This window comes from Rhipicephalus microplus, chromosome 6, assembly GCF_043290135.1.
Source record: "Rhipicephalus microplus isolate Deutch F79 chromosome 6, USDA_Rmic, whole genome shotgun sequence".
NCBI lineage: Eukaryota > Metazoa > Arthropoda > Arachnida > Ixodida > Ixodidae > Rhipicephalus > Rhipicephalus microplus.
Window position 1 is genome coordinate 123482816 of NC_134705.1, and position 20345 is coordinate 123503160.

The following is a 20345-nucleotide window of genomic DNA, read 5'->3' on the forward strand; positions in this document are numbered from 1 at the left end:
ACTCTATAGTCTGACGCCAGGCGCGATCGGCGCGTCCGCAGTCCTTTGGCGTGGCTTGATGGCAACCAGAGCAAAATGCGAAACACTGCATTTTGCGCCGATGCGTTACCCAGACAGCACTGCGCCTGCACCTTTTCGTGACGGAGGGACGCCGGACTCGCCGTAACACGTATGCGTCAAAGCAACGCAGCGTGGCGCGCGCCAGTGAGCATGTGGAAGAACTGGCACCTGGCATGGCCACGCTGGCGTGACGCGACAAAAAGAACACCGGCGAGCTTGCGTATAACCATGTAACGTCGAAGTGTTTTGGTGCCTTAACTGTGGCATGTAGGCATGTTGTCACATGACACGCATCTCATGAATAGGATGTTTGCACCAGTCCAATACGTTCGTCATCCATTGGCGTTACGTAATACCAAATTTCGCATATGTGAAGCAAGCAAAATGGCCGCCAGCGCATCGCGAGTGTGGCATGTATTCATGTTGTTACATGACACACATGTCGTGATTATCATGTTTCGATATGTTATTTACGTGTGTCGTCCATTCGCGTCACGTATTCTCAAATTTTGTACACGTGAAGCTAGTGAAACGGCCGCAAGTGCGTCATGAGCGTAGCATGTAGTCATGTTGTTACATGGTGCGAATCTTGTGTTTATCATGTTTGCACCAGTCTCATCTCTTCATCATTCTTTCACATACCATAATACCAAATTACGTATAAGTGAAGCTACTAATACGGCCACCAGCGAACCATGAGCGTGGCATGTAGTCATGTTACATGACACGCATGTGATGATTTTCATGTTATAGTCTGTCGCTTGTGTTCGCCATGCAATCAAGGCATACCATATCAGTTTTGCAATATGCCATGTGAAGGAAACCACCGCAAGAGTTGCAGGTCCAGGAAATGTAAATCATGGCATCATGACATACATGTCATGATCTTCATGTTATGACAAGCCAAAAATGTTCTCCATACAGTCATGATATGCTATACCCAGTTTGGTATCGATACCATTCCCGAAACGGCCAGGAGAGCTAGATAGATAGTAGGAGCTAGTAGGTGGCTAGATAGATGAATAGATAGATAGATAGATAGATAGATAGATAGATACATAGATAGATAGATAGATAGATAGATAGATAGATAGATAGATAGATAGATAGATAGATAGAGAGATAGATAGATAGATAGATAGATAGTTAAATAGATAGATAGATATGCTCAACGTCACCGAAGTTCACTAAGAAGTCCTTCGCATTTGATAATTTTGTCTTTTTACACGGGATTTTACCGTGTTCTGCGTCAAGTAACACCTGTAACCTATGAAATTAGCCTCATCTGTGCATGATCACCAGCTTTGCGGTCCAGTGATACTGCCCACGTCTCACGGATGAAGCCCTACAAGAATGCGTCAGATGAATATGCCTCCGCCACCGGGGGTCATGCTACGTACCAGTGGCATGGAGATGAAGAACAAAAGAAGATAGACTGGCGTGAGGTAATCTATAGCGCTGGCGCCACCTGCTTAACCCTCATTAAATACATCTGTGTGTGCTCTTCCGAGTCGGACTCCTTCTCGTAACAATATATATAGATGGACGTATGCATAGCACACATTGTGTTAAGCACTTCATGTGCTTCCCATTAGCCTAAAATAATAAGAACATATAAGATTGAAACAAGCGCATTCTTGCTTTGTGGCTGTCGCAACAAATCTGTTGCTTCGAAATAAAACAGAGATATACGGGCCATTATGACAGACAGTGTCTGTATAGAAGCCATTCCACCATTAAATGTCTTTCTACAAGTCTTAGCAACGTGTAATAATGAGCGATTTCTATATAATTTTGACTTTCATAGCATCGAGTAATATAGAAGATTTATCAATGCCGGGGAACTGAATAGTCACACTCGCTTTGACGACAAAAGCTTTTGCAACAGACAGCTGTTAAAGGGCAAACGTTCGCGCTCGTTGCGGTTGTCAGCTAAAGAGTGTGCATCATTAGAGAATGTGGTCGCATAGAGATAGCTTATATATGGCTTCGAAGAGTCCCTGCGAGATAAAACATGTAGAAGCGAGAGAAGAGGAAGGAGAAGGATGAGGACGCTGCTTCCGCAATGACCGTGTCCTTTTTCGTCGGCGTTTTCACTAAACTGTTCTTGAACAAATACAAACACTTGCTCGCTGAAAACGTTGCACTCTGGAGATAGCAATGGGCAAGGGTTCTGTCTTGAAGGGTGCGTCGATGAGGTTTTCATTTGATTGCGTACTTGAGATACTGCACTTGAGGCGTTTTGATAGCTTTTTGTAACGTCGAATCGTTTTGCATCGTCGAATGTTCAACGTGCTTAGGGAGAACGTCGTGGTGAGGGTGCTGCTCACTTTTGCTTACTGATTTGTTCATTTGTAGGAGTTTTGAAACCTCTGAACTTTGAGAAGCTCCATGTCTGTTCTCAACGGCAGTGTCAGCAAGGGAATCAGCGTCGTAACAGTTTGGATTTGCATACAGCCTTCGTTGCTCCCGGCAACACTGTGGGCTTCATTAAACTGTTCATTTTTCACACACGTGTGCGTCCGTTAACTACAGACACCACACAAACGGGAATTATAATGTTGTTCTTCACACGGGCCAAATAAGTAGGGTTGAGTGTGGTGTCCAACGTGGCAACGTCACTACTAAAACATTGCACTAGCACACACTTGGCAGAGAAGGCACGAGCGACCACGTTCTAGAATACAATATAGTTGTCATGATCATGGGATGATATTTTTGGAAGGGCACCAGAGAAATAGTCATACAGGAAAAGGTACACAGTTCGGCAATCAATTGTTGCTCTACACTACCGATAAAAGTAATTCTCAGAACAATGACATGCGCGTATCACACACTAGCAGCAGATTTCCGCGGAATGCTTTCCCTATCGGAAAAATTGCCATGGTGGATACTGGAAAACGTGGTGGGCGTAGTGGAAATAATAGTGGGCATGGTGGAAATTATGATGGCTATGGTGGGACGTAGTGGAAAATATGGTGGTTATGCCGGGACATACTGGGTGGTATGGTGTACAGATGATGGGTAAAGTGGAAATGATGGTGGAAAGCAGAGGCTAGATAGTGGGCAATAATGGGACACTCTGCCCACCATTGCGATAATGCTGGGAAGCCCTAAGCATATGGTGGGTGGTGCTTATTATGGTGGGCTACATGGTGTACCAAGCTGAAAAACTCTTACCACCATTGCGATAATGCTGGGAAGCACTAAGCAGATGATGGGTGCTGCTTGTTATGGTGGGCCACATGGTGTACCAAGCTGAGAAGCTCTGCCCACCATCGCGATAATGCTGGGAAGCAGTAAGCAGATGATGGGTGGGCTTATAATGGCGGGCCATTTATATAGTGTACCAAGCTGGGATCTGAACACTACAGGTTCTACCACCATGATTTCCACCAAGGGTTAGGCCTACTGACCGAGCCCATAAAATTGTGTTATCCGTGCTTCCAGCTTTCAGAATACACAATTACGACGATTAAGTATGACAATACAGCGCAGCCATATGGCATCAATTAACCTAAATGAAGCATTTTTCATTGTGTATGGTGTCCGCTCAAGAAGCAACAAAACATCGATGCGACACGAATAAAGCACTCCCAGAGAACGTAATTAGGTGTCTTCTCACCGACAGCCGCCGGTCGCACTCGCCGGCACTTCTCTAGATCTTGTATGAGAACTCATATGTGGCAATTCATGTGCTTGGTGAACCAATATGATAGCGTAATGTTTCCGGCACACTGCATTCATTTTAGCCAAGCCGTTTTGTAGTTGTTGCTTTAGCGAAAGAGCTACAGCATTTCGCTGGCGCGACCACCCTCTACATTGCGCGAAAAGCATCCCAATACTCAATCAAATAAATTAGGCGGGCGTATCTGTGGAATGAGCCTAGAAGCGTCATAAAGCGTGAGCAGATGTCGCCCTTTAGAACGAGCGCGAAACGAATATTAAACTTGGCAGACCCCGCCGGTAAACTGTTGCTGCTCCCCAGTCCACTTGGGTTTTTTTTTCTTGAAGTCGTGAATTGTAAAAAAAAAATAGCACTAGTGCCATTAACATAGTGGCAATCGTTACAGGCCGCAGTTGCTTGTGTTTAATAAATGTTCAATTTTTAGTAGCAGGTGTAATTCTTGTCTATGTTGTGTACACGACAAACATAACATAAGTTGAACCTTAAGTTTGTATGCGAACTAAGTATTTACACACGAACACCGTTATGTTGGTGTGGTGGAGTGGTTAGCGTCTTCGAATGGGAATCCGCAGGTTGCACGTTCAATCCCCCGTGGCGCCTTATTTTTTTTTTACGAGACGGGTGTTTTTTATACCGTTTTTATAGAATTCTTTTTTTATTTTTTGTGGCAGCTCGTCACGGTGATTCTGACGTCATTTCGCGCTCAAGTGTTGCCGGCACTGCCGCACCCACCACACCCACCATGCGCCATGGTGGGCGTTTCCCACCATTCACCCACTACATTATTCCACTATAATGGTGGGTGGTGGTTTCCACCATGCCCACCATTCGTTTTTTTCCGATAGGGTTGCTGCAGAAAAAAATTTTAGCTGTGCAAACTCCCACATGACACAACGACACACAACGCTTCACCACTCACGGCAGGCAATGTCACTACACGCCTGAAAGGAAGCACGTTAGGCCTAGGAGTGCTTAAAAAGAAAAATTCATCCCACAAAGAGTCGTGCCTGTATCTAGAAAGTTCATTTTATCTAAACGGACCACGGTAATCGCGCGCTATCCAAAATGACCGTTTGTGTGAGTGTAGCTTACCTCACGCGATGCCTTAACCATCCACAAGCGAATGGGTTTACAGAGTGCACCAACCAAGGCGTTATCAACATGTTGTCTATGTTTGTCTCATTCAAACATACAAACTCGACGCCGTAATACTTTTCATTAGGTATCCATTCAATACAGCGAAGCAAGAGACTACATGGCATTACCCACTTGTTACTTTAAGCACGCCCCCACTCCCTCCTCGGCTCACATGACCGACAGTGTTTTCTTTTTCTATGAACAAAAAATGTACAGTCGCCGAAACTATCTGACTTGTTGAAGAGGTGCAGCGTATGACTGAATTACGCACATTCGCATGTCAAGACAGAGCGAAAGCACGCTACCCCATTAACCACCCATACCAGTAACCTATCAATCAGGTGATCCAGTCTGGTGTGAAGTCCTACAAGGAAACACGGCTTATGCCAAAAGCCACTTATGATGAAGCATTTGTTATTTTCACAAGACTCACATAGGTCACATACACCATAGTACGGCTTACGGCGAATGATAGACCAACTGCCAAAACAGTAGCTGACCATGTGGCCTGCTTGAAATTGTTTAGGTTGAGACACGTAGACCGACTGGCCCCGCGGTATTTGTCTGCATGTAGAGGACTATTGCGCCTAAAGTCGAAGCAAACGAAGGCTAGTGCAGATGCCCCCTCCCCAAGGCAGCTAGAAGAAAGAAGACGACGCTGATAGATCCATCCGAGGTATTGCTGGAGTAAATAGTGGTGTGTATCTCGCCAGTATGAAGCAACCTATATCAGATTGCGCTGTACAGTTCCACAACTAAATTATTACCTTAACAAAGCTCGACTCGTCCACTAGCGAGTATGCCAGCGACGCAATCGCGAAGTTTATCATGCCAGTCAGCTCGCCCGCACTCGGCTGATGGCGTCGCAGACCAAACAAAAGCGTCAGTATGATGCGGAACATCGACACGTACATTTCGTTCGCGGTACCCTCACCTTTGTCTGGTCTCCTCAAACGTCAGGTGGGCTTACAATAAAAAAAATTGTCGAATCCCACGTACACGGTCATCCTTTATGAAAAGAAACACACGAACGAGTGGATTGCGCTCAGCGGCGGCTGCTTACAGCATCATCAACCGACAGCAAAAAGAAACGTGTTCACTTTCAGCGTCATCTCTTGCCGGAAAAAATGATGACGAGTTATGGCCAATAGTAAAACGTTGCAAGATTGCACTCTCTCTCTGCTCACGCCTGCAGTGCGTAGTCCACTGCCAACATAGCAAACGTTGTTCGCGACCACGGCACAAGCTGCAGTAAACCCCCGATATCACCCGCGCAGCGAGCGATTAGGGAACGTAATCTAGCAGCGCTTGTCTACTTGTCATATCTCGTTATCTTGCTTGGCTATACATAACGAGAAAAGCGAACGTGCTTTCTCCACTTGTCGGTTGATGGTGCTGTAGGCAGCCACCGCAGAGCGCAGGCCACGTGTTCGCGTGTTTCATTTAAAAAAAACGACAGTGTACAGTGGAAATCGATGATATGCGAAGCCCGAATGAGAAATGTTAATGTCTCACTTCAATATTAGCACAACTCGTTGCGGTGGAGGTAAATGATGCCGTACTTCACTTCCGTGTCAGGATTATCAAGTTTGGATGTGTCGTTAACCTTCCCCAACTATTCGCGTCACGTGATACCAAATTTATTATATGTGGAGCTAGCGAAACGGCCACGAGCATTCTATGATTGGGGTATGTTGTCATGTTTTTACATGACGCGTGTGTCAGTATTATCATGTTTGCACCAGTCATATATCTCGTCTTCGATTGACATCACGTAACACCAAATTTGGTATATGTGGAGCTTGTGAAACGGCCACGAGCGCATCATGAAGCGCGAAATACACTTTCATGTAGCATTGACGCGCCTGCACACTGGGCACAGCGACGCTACGTTAGCAAGACGCGAGCCTGACGCCAGGCGCCAGCAGCGTCCATCGGCGTGGCCCCGATGTCAACCAGCGCGAAATGCGACATGCTGCATTTCCCGCGATAAGTTACCCGGACCACACTGCGTCTCCTCTTTTCGTAATGGAGGGACGCCAGTCGCGCTGAAACACGCATGCGTCAAAGCAACGCAGCCCTCAGCGCGCCTGCGAGTATATGGCAGGACCGGCGCCTGGCGTGGCAACTCCAGCGTGACGCGACGAAATGAACGCGAGCACGCGCACTGCGTCACGTCGAAATGTATTGGCGACTTGACTGTGGCATGTGGTCATGCTCGCACATGACACGCATTTCAGGCATATCATGTTTGCACCAGTCAAATGCCTTCGTTATCTGTTCACGGAACGTAACACCAAATTTGGCATATGTGATGCTAGCTAAACGGCCGAAAGCGCATCAACAGTGTAGCTTGTAGTCACGTTGTTACATAACAAGCCTGTCATGATTGTCATGTTTGGACGTGTCATTTAACTATGCCGCCCGTTCGCGTCACTTAATACCGAATTTGGTACATGCGAAACTAGCTAATTAGCCGCGAGCGCATCATGAGCGTAGCATGTAGCCTTGATGTTACATGACACGTATCTCATGAGTATCATGTTTGAACGTGTCATTTACCTATGTCGTCTGTGCAAGTCACATAATGCCGAATCTCGTACAGGTACAGCTAGCTAACGGCCGCGAGCGCATCATGAGCGTGGCATGTAGTCATGTTGTTACATGACACGCATGTCGTGATTATCATGTATCCATTAGTCAAATACATTCATCATCCATTCATGTAATACTAAATTTGGTATATGTGACGCTTGCGAAAAGGCCACGAGTGCATCATGAGCGTGGCATGAGCGTGGTATGATCGGTACCATCACCTTAATGGCCAGGAGAGATAAAGGTCGTAGGTGGCTAGATAGATAAAAAGATAGATAAATAGATATGTTAAACGTCGCCAAAGTTCACTAAGAAATCTTTCGCATATAAAACTTTTGTCTTTTTACGAGGGACCTTACCGTGTTTTGCGTCAAGTAACACCTTCAACCTATGAAATCAGCCTCATTTGTACATGATCACCAGCTGTGCGGTCCAGTGATACTGCCCACGTTTCGCGGATCAAGCCCTACAAGAGTGCGTCAGATGACTGTGACTCCGCTGCCGGGGGTCATGCTACGTACCAGTGGCATAGAGATGAAAAAGAAAAGAAGATAGACTAGCGTGATGTAATGTGTATCGCTGGCGCTACTCGCTTAACCGTCTTTAAATACATCTGTGTGTGCTCTTCAGGTCGGACTCCTTCTCGAAACAATATATACGGAAGGACGCATACATACCACACAATGTGTTAAGCACTTCATGTGCTTCCCGTTGGCTAAAAATAATATTAAACTATAAGATTGAAACAAGCGTATTGTCACATTGTGGCAGTCGCAATACATCTGTTGCTTCGAGATAAAGCAAAGATATACAGGCCATATTGACAGACAGCGTATGTATAAAAGCCATTCCACCCTTAAACGTCTTTCTACAAGTCCTAGCGACGTGTAATAATGAGCGCTTTCTATATAATTTTGGTTTTCATAGCATGCAGCAATACAGGAGATTTATCAATGCCAAGGAACTCATTCTTGCGCGCTTGCTTTGACGACAAAAGCTTTCGCAATGGAATGTTAAAGGGCATACGTTCGTGTTCGTTGCGGTTATCAGCTCAAGAGTGTGCATTATTAAAGAATGTGGTAGAATAAAAATGCCTGCGTTCTCATTAAACTGTTCTTGAACGAATACAAACACTTTGTCGCCAATAACGTTGCGCTTTGAAGATGGCATTGTGCAAGAGTTCTGTCTTGTGGGGTGCGTCGACTATGTTTTCATTTGATTTCGTACTTGAGATGCTGCAAATGAGTCATTTTGATAGCATTTGTAATGTCGAATGTTCAGCGTGCTTGGAGAGAACGTCGTGGTGGGGGTGATGCTCACTTTGGCATACTGAATAGTTATTAACTTGTAGGACTTGTGAAACCTCTGAACGTTGAGAAGCTGCATGTCAGTTCTTGCCGGCAGCGTCAAGATGGGCAATCAGCGTCATAACAATGCGGGTTTATATACAGCCCTAATTGCTCCAGGCAACACTGTTGGCTTCATTAAACTGTTGATTTCCCACAGACGTGTGCGTCTGTTAACAACAGACACCATAAAATAGAGAAATACAATGTTGTTCTTCACACGGGCCAAATAAAAAAAGGTTGAGTGTGGTGTCCAACGTGAAAACGTCGCTACTAAAACATTGCACTAGCACACACTTGGCAGAGAAGGCACGAGCGACCACGTTCTAGAATACGACATAGTCGTAATCATCATGGCATAATATTTCTAGATGGGCACCACAGAAACAGCCATTCAGGGAAAGGTACACGGTTCGACGATCAACTGTTGCTCTGAACTACCGATAAAAGGAATTCCTAGAACAATGACATGCGTTTCTCGCACAATAGCAGCAGGTTTCTGGGAAACGCTTTGCTGCAGAACAAAATATTAGCTGTAAAAACTGCCGCAGGACACAGCGAGACAAAACGCGTCAGCACTCAAAGCAGGGAATGTCACTACACGGCTGAAAAGAAACACCTTAAGCCTAAGAGTACATAAGAAATTCATTCCACAAATAGTCGTACCCGTGTCTAAATTGATCATTGTATCTAAAAGGCCATGGTAATTGAGCCTCATTCAAAGTGATCGTATGTGTAATGTAGCTTACGTCACTCGATGCCTTCCCATCCACAATCAAAGGGGCCTACAAAGTGCACCAACCATGGCATTATCCACATATTGTCAACGTTTGTTTTATCCAAACATACAAACTCGACGCCGTATTACTTTTTTTACGTACCCATTCCATGCATTGAATTACGAGACTACATGCTATAGCCCACTTCTTATTTAAGCACGTCACCCCCCTCCCGGCGCACATGATCGACAGTGTTCTTTTTTTATGGTAAAAAAAACGTCAAAGTTGCTGAAGCTATCTGTCTTGTTGAAGAGGCGCATCGTATAACTGCATTACGCACCTTGGCATGTCAAGACAGTGCGAAAGCTTGCTACCCATTCACCACCTATACCAGTAACCTAGGGATGAGGTGATTTATTCTGGCTGTAATGTCCTGCAAGGAAATGCGTCTTATGCCAAAAGCCACTTATGATGGAGCATTTATTATTAACAAAGATTCACATATGTCACATACACCATAGTACGTCTTACGGTGAGTGATAGACCAGCTGGCAAAACCGAAGCTGTCTATGTCGCCCGCCTAAAATTATTCAGGCTGAGACACGTTTACCGACTGGCCTTACGATTGGCCTTACGGAGAGGAATGTTGCAGCTAAAGTAGAAACAAACGAAGGTTGGTGCAGGTGCCTCCCCCCAGGCAACTCGAAGGAAGAAAACGACGCTGGTAGATCCAACCTGTTGACCTTTCCTGCCCTCCCCTCCACGACCTACTACAAACAGCCTCCTGAGTAGTATGCGTCCTTCAGTGCACGTGCTTGATCCCTGAGATAGCTAAAAAAAAGACGACGACGCTCATAGATAAAAGATTTCGGCTGCTCCTGCGCTCACCTCTGCGACCTAACAAACGGACTCCTCAATCGTATACGTCCTCCAATGCACGTGCTTGATCCCCGAGGGAGCTAAAAGGGAGAATAAGGTGCTAATCGATCCAACCTTTAGGCTGCTCCTGCGCACATCTTCTCGACCTATTAAAGGCCTCCTCAATCGTATACGTACTCCTGCACGTGCTTGCTCTCCGAGGCAGTTACAAGGAGGACGATTATCCTTATAGATCATACCTGTCATCAGCTCGTGCGCTTGCCTTCGCGACCTAATAAATGACCTCCTCAATCGTATGCGTCCTCCTGCACGTGCTTGTTTCCCGAGGCAATTAAAGGAGGACGATTATCCTGATAGATACAACCTGTCATCCGCTCCTGCTCTCACCTTCGCGACCTAATGAATGGCCTCCGCAATCGTATACGTCCCCCGTCACGTGCTTGCTCTCCGAGGCAGTTACAAGGAGGACGATTATACTTATAGATCCAACCTGTCATCAGCTCCTGCGCTCACCTTCGAGACGTGATAAACAGCCTCCTCGATCGTATACGCTCTCCTGTACGTGATTGTTTCCCGAGGCAGTTAAAAGGAGGGCGATTATCCTGATAGATCCAAGCAGTCACCCATTCCTGCGCTCTCGTTCCCGACTTTATAGACGGCCTCCTCAATCATACACGTCCACCGACACATGCTTGTTCCCCAAAGCAGTTAAAAGAAAGACGAATTTCCTGACAGATCCAACATGTCGTCCGCTCCTGCGCTGTTCTTTGCGACCTAATAAACGGCCTCTTCAATCGTACACGTCCTCTTGCACGAGCTTGTTCCCCGAGGCGGCTAAATGGCAGACTAAGAAGCTGATGAAACCAACATGCTGGCCGGTCCTGCGCTCACCTTGGTGACCTGATAAACGACCTCCTAATTTATGTATGCCCTGCCCTTCACGCGTAACCATAGTATCAGAGAGTTCTAACCTAAATAACCTTCTCTTGTTGCAGAACCTTCTGCATGATACCTTGAAAGATTTACGTTGCGAAGTTTAGTAATCACTACCGTATCGCTACCCAGCGAGTACACAACGGGTGCAGTAAAGCACGAAAAGCGGAGGAGAATGAGCTGAATCTTCGCCATAAGGTCACATCGCTATTAATGCAGTGACGCCAGTGTTCGTTCTCGGGGCTAATAAGCAACTACAGATTGTTATGCGGTATATTGTTTTCGGAAGTGCGGCCCGGCGCACACGCAGCAGATTGCGGCTTGTGTTGCCACCAAGAAATCTTTTTTCCTGGTAGCCATTTTAACATCGATTATGGGAGAGCCAGCTGTTCTTTTTTGCCCGTAGCAAAATGCACCTCGCTGCTTATTTACTGTGCCGCAACAGATGACATAAAATTTATACAGTTTTATGAGCTACTGGGCCACCAGTGTGATACTCAAAGAGGTGGTGACTTGCCCTATAAACTGTGAACCTGATATTGCACTTGCGTAAATTTTATTAATAAGCTACATGACTTACGTAACTGAAACATACACAGAAATAAATAAAAACAAACCCTGGACACATTCAAGCTTCTTATGTACTGTTTTTGATATGTGTATGATATTTGAATCTTCGTGCATGCTATTTCCATAAAGTGAATGATATTTACATATTCGTACCACTTGAGCGTGAACCGGTGCTTGTTTTCACAGCGTTAGTAATAAGCAGCCATGAAGAAAGAGCTATCACAATATTTATCCTCTTCCACTAAAAGATAGATGCGTTTGGTGAAATGCTGTTAATAAAATAATTGTTGAACTGTTTTCTGTCAATCATTTTATTACTACATACATTTCAGCAGCAAACAAATGAAGGCCAGTCTACCGCGCTGCGTCTTCCACTAAACATGTATTCTCGCATAGCTGTCGTGAGTTGAATGCGTTGCAGTTGAAGAATTCTCCGTTTCTTTGACACCTATTTGTACGTCTGTTGTAGTAATATAGATATGAAAACCTCCTTCCAAAATAAAGACGGTGGTCGCAGTAGCAGGCTGCAAATATGAAAACAGTATCACGATAAGTAAGTAAAACAATCACAATTATTTGTGGATGACACATTTATTATTACGAATAATTGTAAAAAATTACGTCTGATGAAGTGCATTGTTGGAATTCGTGTATTGTGAATCAAAGAGTCAAAAGTTGCTGAGACGGATTTTTGGTGATGCCTCTTAGGCAACGCTGGATCAGAACATTGAAGGAAATTTGTTAATTCTTGTCAACTGAAAGGCATACCTGGCCATAGCACATGCAGAATAGAACATGCCTCGACGTAATGTCAATACTCACATTTGACCACAAACATTGTGTTTATGCAAATGAAGCGCATGCTCAAGTGTACCGATCAATAGATCATACGTAGTGCCCATTCCCGTATTCCCCCAGAGATGTTTGAAGTGAACTACTGTTTGACGACTAAGGACTGCATATTGCTCCCTAATTGCTTTGCGTTATTCTGATCTGGCTGCACCCACGAACGCAATTTTTTACTACGCGTGGCAGGCTATGCCTCAATTTTTCGAAACATAACAGCTGTTTAAAACTTTCATCTTGAGATTACATAGAAGGCACCTGCAGCTGTATTCGTTCTAGGTGTAAAATGAGCAGAAAAAATTACGCTGGATCATTTCGTAATACCGGTGCATCTCAATGACATGCAGATTGCCTGCCCCACCCCCTCCTTCAAATTCCCTGGCCCAGCTGTCGAACAAACGAACGCAGTGATAGCCGCACTCGCTGCAGTGGTTGATGCAATGCTCGCGATGCTGCCGGCTGACTCTCGGGTGCTAAGATTATGTTCCTCAGCTATTTCCGCACATGAGCTCATTGTGCTAGGAATTCAGTCAGCCAGTTGAGACCTCACCGATGACAACTGGACTCTGACCCGCGAGGTCATCAGGACTCTATTTTTCTTCTGCCTGGGCTACGTGCTCAGGCAAGAGCTTCACGTGCTCCCACTTTTCTAGAGCGCCCCTCCGGCCTTCTCAATGGCTTTCTTTTCAGTGGCGCATGATGTGCGGTGACTTAACTTTACATACGTATGATGGGTCCCTCTTTTTCTTTTGTTTCCCGCAGTCTTTTCACTTCACATATATTTCACTCCTCTCACCTCTGTGCTCTACTTGTTAGTTGTGCTCCCTTGTGAGAGGTATTTGCGGTGTGCACTTTCGCTTTCATGGCTCAATGCAAAAAAATACATGTTTCTCAGCGAGTATTTGGTTAGAATTCTGTGCCAGCAGTCAAAATAGCGACAATAAGTGCCTTATACGATCAGTTTTGGTACGCAAAATGTTACAGTGCGTTAATATCGGCTGCATATGTTAAGCCCTGCCCGTTGTAGAGCAATATAGAATTGTAGCCTATGAAAATATAACAACGATAAGGAAATACCACATCAAGGACATATGTTTTATTTTGTTTTTAGAGCCAAAGCTGTATACGGCCAGGAGCAACGAATATCTGCTCTGCAGCGGTGTCATGAGCGGTCTCCATTGGCTAGGTTATTAGCAACGTCGTCCCCTAGCAGAAATACGGAGTGGTTTAGTCTGAACATTTTGAATTATGCGAGGAGTTATTTTAGTTGCATTGGCTAACGTAGGCAGGTCTTACCGAAGTGATCCACGGAAAACGACTCTGTATAGTTCAGACATAGCGGCTGTGGACATTCTTCAACTCCTTCCAGCGAAGAACTTCAACAATTGTGAGATTACTGTCAACTGCTATTTTATGTAGGATACATTAAAGCTTCTTGAGAGGTCAGTGTCAAATATAACTTCTAGCCACTTGTACTATTGGACGTAAGGTATCCTTTTGCCAATTACCCTGACGCTTTAGCCCTCCATTGCTTTGCACGTAAATTCCCCAAGCACACAATTCTAAGGGGAAATTTTCAAAAATTCTTTACGGGCGTAAATAGCAAGCAGCTTGAGTGTAGGCTCTTTCAATTCACGCTCGCAGCTGTAGGTGTGTCAATGCAGCCGTCCACATGGAGGTGTCGTCTGTGCGTACATAGACAATCTGACAGTACTTGGCAGATGTTCATGGTGAGTGATTAGCACCTAATTGAATACTACAGGGTTAAAAAAAGCCACCTAAAGAAGAACATGGGGGCTGTGATGTAGCGAACTGTCGCCGCCCTCGGTTCTCACAAAAAAGTCACACCTTTTCTGCAAAGGCGAAGCAATGAACTCAATAGAAACAAATTGGAGGGTGACGCGCAGAATGATAAGCTGATCAAAACGTGCCCCACGTTTCTGGCACACAAATCACGCACTAAACGTACTCACATGTACACATGAACTCAATATAAGCGTCTCTTGTGTTACTTCGCTGTGTCTGAAAAGCGCGCTTTTCGTGCAAACGGAGACTGTGCAACAATCGCGGTGATCTTTGCGTGCCCGCTAAATACGACAGAACCGTTCCGGGAAATCTTGACGTCCAGCCAGAACGTACCATTCTCCTCACCACCAGTAAATGCAGGCGAGTGAGCACCGACCTCCTCCTCTCCGATGGGCAAAGTACGCGTGGGAGATGAAAGCGCACCGTCGCGTCGTGACAATGCGGTGACGCGCGCTCATTAAGCTATCTTGCTGGTAATACTGCAAACACGATGGTTCCCCTCCCCCCTTCCTGAGATGCTCGTCACTATCGGTAAGTGGTCGATATAAATCGACGTGCTCCTAAATGGCTAAGTGCATAAAGCCCTGTATTCACGTTGTAAAAGTCTCACCTTCGATTCCGCGCGTCAGAGTCTTTTTATGGCTTATTTTTTGTTCTTCAGTTTTCATACAAATAGATCCGTATGCATATACGGTAAGTGACGGTGATGCCAACGCCGACGTCAACGTCAACGCCGGCTGCAAAATCCAGCCGAGAGTGTCCATATAACTGCTGTCGCAATAAAAGGGCCGCTCGGAGAGATAACTGCGCTGCCACTAAAACATGCGACTGGCCGTTCCTGCCATTTTTTAGAGCGACGACGATGCTTCATGCATTACGTTGTTATACGCCCCTTTAGCATTGAGGAATAGAGAGTCACAGAGCAGCTGACGGCCCTTCTTCTGTTCTGTGTAGGCGGTCTGGTCGACAATGCTATGAATTAACGATCAACCACGGTGTATTCCGTCATGGTGTCTGGGTAGATGATGTGTTGCTCCAGGTACCCTTATAGTGTCCTATTATCACCCACTCCAGTACTATGGCCATGCAACTAGCCAGAGCAGTCTGCTTGTACGACGTTAGCATCATTGGTGACTTTCCAGGCTTTAGTAACTGAACCAGATGACAGGTCTTCCACATAAATGGGTATTGCCCTCTCATGACGATTCATTGCATATCTCGAGGACGGCAGCTATCTCACGGAAACCTTTGTGACACATTGATCTCTTAGAAGTTCTATGAGGCTTCAGTGCTCATGTTTGTCTACACAAAGCCAGTGGTTCTTTAAGGTCATGAATTGAGAAGCATAGGTAGTTATGGCGATCGCGTAATTGCGGACCACCACGTGACGACCGAAAGCTGTTTTGAACTGTGAGCTGACCAGTACTTTTGCACTGAACTCTTGCTTCACGTCGACCCCCAATCACTATTGAAATAAGGCTAGAGGCCCAAAGAAGACCACTGGACGCGACGTGTCGGGAGCCCTTTTACTCTCCTGCCTACGTATAAAAAATACCTGAGCGATCTAACAACGCGCAAAAGGCAGCCCATCGTTGTGACTCTAACTTCTTAATATGGCGTTGCATATTCTGCTGTAGTCTTCTTGTGATTCGTAAAGGGTCGATTGCTTTCACGCAGCTGCACCATCGTTCGGCACATTGTCAGACAGCCTGAAGTCGTCCAAACTGTATACAAAATGTGATGCTTTTGAATAGCATGGGAGGGTGCACACCATGGTTGCATGGTGAACTTCATCACCTCTATGAAGTGAAATGAGTTGTCTTCACATCGTTCTTTTGTAAGAAATTGAAACTTAGTCCAGTTCACTACTTGAATAGTGCCGCGTACATCGCTAGGTGATAATCCTCTTACCTTCTCATAGGTGGCATTGTGGTTGTTCTTATGTTTTTTATATCCACAGACCATCTGGCACATCTCATTAGAGTTCAAGAGATAAAGGCCAAGTCAAGGCAGCTGCTGTATCAAGGGCCACGTAAAAACGTGGGACTGCCAGCATTTTACAAGAACAGCTTATTGTCTCAAGGAAGCGTTACCACACTTCTGCCTTTTGTGCAGATCTTCAGGCTCGCCCACGGCTTATTGTGGGCGTGGAAATCACGAAACATAATCCATGGGCCAAAACTGAAGGAGAGTATGGTTTGCAGTATTTTGTGAACAAATTTATTTGTTGTAGACAGGTGGTCAACGACAACGGGGATGATAAGGTTCCTTTTCTTCACTGTTGGCTTACGTATTGTTTATCCTCGTCAGCTAGTACAGGCTGAAGAACGTGTCAGTTGATGGCCAATAAACAGCAGGAACTTACTTCGGGGTCAAGCGTGGCCACCATCACAACTGCACCTAAGGGATGGCCTCACTCCACTGAATGCCCCTCAGCGATGACCTCTGCCCCTCAGCCATGACCTCACTCCTCCGCTGTACGCATAGGCAAGCGCTATCTGTGTATCTTGAGAATATCACGCCAAATGAGATCAAAGAGGCATGACTTAACGCTAAGAGAAACATCTTGGCAAATGATATACTCTACATGAATGCACTGAGCACACATCAGAAAGTGACGCAGCTGGATAACATCGAAGCCAAATACATCAAAATGAAGTCTATTCGTACCATTCCAATACAGTACAATCTTTTGTCCACAACACACCTTAATTCTATGGTTACGATCGAGATGCGTCATTATAGTTAGCGATGCGGCGTTTGATGATTGAATAGCTTTGGTCTACACATTAGTGTATATTTTAATAGGTATATTTATTTGAATGTTCTGACTAAACAAAATAAGTTATCATGGCATTCTTACCTAATGGACTGAATGTGCAGTAGAGACTGTCGATGTACTTTGTGCCAAGTAAAATATTTTGCAACCAGCACCAGACGCGGAGGTTTAACCAATATATTAGTGCGCCCAAATTTAGTGCCGGATATAAACAACCATGTTACTTGACAAGTTATGTCAATGCTCAAAGAAAATAAAATTACCGTACTAGTATTAGGTAAAAAACTAGGACATAGCGTGTGCGTCCCAACGAGGGAGAAGCCAACGGTGCGCTAGTTACGTTCTTCAGGACTAAAAAAGTTCTTCCCTTCATTCATCCATACCTGTTGGATACTGGCACTGATTGCGGTTTCGTTGTCGGTCACAAACTGAAAAAGAGTGAATATAGTAAAGTTTTCAGGCACCTGGTTTAAAAATTTAGCCCCAAGTTTTTTAATGCCACACTTAATTGAGCTCTAGAAATCTCGTATGTATATATTGACTAGAAATATGCTCATGCCAAATTATACAGGTTATGATGGGCTATTGCAAAAGTGCGCGTTCGTCTAAAATAACACGGCCCTGGACAAAACCCGATGATATACGACGGTGAACTTGAATTTCTCTTTTGTTCTTTTGGTGGTTTCGGTATGTTATAACCCACATATCAATCAATCAATTAACTTTGTCTTTTGCGCACGTAGTTCTGTTGGTATTTAGGCTTATCGTTTGTGCTTTCGGTTTAAGAACTCGTCAACAACAGGAAAGCCACTGTTCACCAACATCATCAACGTATATATGGGTAAAATTATGGTAACCTTGGAACTAAAATCATTTACCAAAATATTTTTAATATTGATTCGTGTAATCTGAAGAAGTTAAGCTTGGAAACATTATGCACGCTAAAAAAAAGAAGTACGTGAATATTGGAACAGCATTAAAATGTAGGCAACCGTTGGCTTTGTGGTATTTGCGGGTGTCCGTGGCTAAAACTTGGGTAGAATAATTCTTTTACCGGTATTATTTTCAGAATGCAGTTCTTACTACAGGGGGACAGATACGTTTTGCTTCTTCCATAGTGTTCACAGTGCAATCTTGCATTTATGCAGGCCACAGAAATTGTGAACTGCTGGGGATTTAAGTACGTCATCTATACTTGCGAAATATCTTTTGACTTGGGCGAGCTGGTCACCCATGAACTTGGCCTATATTAGCGAAGTACATATAAACAGGAAGCCTGACACAGGCGAAAAATAGGCGCCAATAAAAAGAATGGTAGGCGCAAGTTAGCGCCTACCTTTTTTATGTGTCATGTTTTTTTTCTCATATGTACCGCGCTAACTCAACCTAAGGGCTTACTTGCAGATACGGCACAGCATTAATGGGTAAAGCTGCTTCAAAATCCTGCCAGGCAACAATAAAACAAGAAACATAAAAATTCAAGACATCTTACTTCGTGGATTCCGCAGCGCATGAGTTCCTATGAAACAATGTAGACACATACAGAGCAGCACGAAAGGCAGCGTGTGTAGGAGAAATCTCGCCATTACAAGTTCTTCTGGCGAAAGTGATAACAAGTATGAGCATGTATATTCTATAAATGATAACTAATTGTCATTTCATATAGCGAGGAAAACATTCATCTAAGGCAACCAGACGATTGCTAGACTCTGCGTCAGTGCACAAGAACCTTCCAAACAAAAGAAAAAGCATATGCGTCACACATTTGCGCCCAGTTTTAGGAATTGATGGCTTAAGGGGGTGAATACAGAACGTCTTCAAAGACAGATGGTTTATAGGTTGTCCTGGCTTCTTGACGCTGACGAAGGCCGCAGTAGGCAGAATCAAGAATAAACTTGTGGGAGACCCTATGCAAAATCCGCTGCCATCTAGCGGGCGCTGTGCGCGTTTCCGCCATTTTGAAGGCTATCCGCACTCCACATGTGCCCAAACAAAGCGTGCGTTGCAACGGGAAGCAGCTGGTGGAGGTGGCGATGCTGACAGATTTTTGTGTACTGCGTTGATTAAATCGAGGGAATACGAATGCTGAAAAAGATTTGTGGGACAATAATTTTTTATTAGGTTTCCTCGCTGCCCACGCGAAGTAGCAGAACGTTCTGTTTCTTTGGATGCTGCTTTCGCCTAGAAACGCACTTACGGTCACCTTTGGTAATATATGCGAGAACTGAGAGCATCTTCACTCACCAGAGAACGCTTTTGTGTCCCGCCGGAACAAGTCAGTTTTCACGCTGTGTACTTGCAGACAGAGATGAAACAGCTTCGTGTACGACATTCATAGCTGCATGGCAGCTACTCGCGCATGCCTGTGCTTCTGTTAACAACATTACTTCGTTGTATTACATTGTGATGAAAGTTATATGATTGTCAGCTTCCTCGAGAGCACCATCAATTCTAAGCCAACAGATCGATCGTAGTGGTGCGTGCTGTTTGTAGTTTTTTTTCCCGGCTGTGCAGTTTAACAACGTAGCGTTGCGTGGGCTGTTTCGCGCGCTTATTGCTTCAGTATGCGTACTTTGCAAGACATTTATCTGCTTTTAACGAAGGAATTCAGAAGGGTGGCTTGGATACTCTGATCACCCCTGTTTATTTTTTTTTGAAATGGTAATACATCAAGGAAAGCACTGATTAGGTTCTCCGAAAATGTGATCCATGTTTGAGTAGATACTCTATCTACTCCTGCGTCCTTTCTTATGATAACAAATGCTTGAAATGTGCGGCGCTTTTTGCATTGAGCAAACAAAAAAAGTGTTGGGCTTGAAAATGTGTTACATCCTGCCATATGTCTGCTATTGTTAGTTACGTGCTGAGGTGGTTTTTCAGGCATGCAGTCGCCAACGCAAAACTACCTTGCTGCAATGGTTTGAAATTGAATAGGTGCCGGCAGGCATAGAAAGAGACATTGTCAACACGTTTACACGTAGCGCATC

At 44.8% G+C, this 20345-nt stretch overlaps 1 protein-coding gene across 3 annotated transcripts; it reads right to left on the bottom strand.

Moving 5' to 3' along the window:
• Positions 1-12222: 12222 nt before the first annotated feature.
• LOC119183986 (R.appendiculatus Kunitz/BPTI-like protein) lies at positions 12223-19740 on the bottom strand. Of its 3 annotated transcripts, none has more exons than XM_075866510.1 (3): positions 19603-19740; positions 17742-17786; positions 12223-12451 (listed from the first exon to the last, which is right to left on the bottom strand). In XM_075866510.1, exons 1-3 carry the CDS (start codon positions 19688-19690, stop codon positions 12282-12284), a joined length of 303 nt encoding a protein of 100 aa, XP_075722625.1. In that variant the 5' UTR covers positions 19691-19740; the 3' UTR covers positions 12223-12281. The 3 variants fall into 3 exon arrangements, 2 of the variants coding, with proteins under 2 accessions (XP_075722625.1, XP_075722626.1); XM_075866511.1 differs by lacking the exon at positions 19603-19740 and adding an exon at positions 18851-19050; XR_012884273.1 differs by lacking the exons at positions 12223-12451; positions 19603-19740 and adding exons at positions 16777-17085; positions 18851-19054.
• Between the last annotated feature and the right edge of the window lie 605 nt (positions 19741-20345).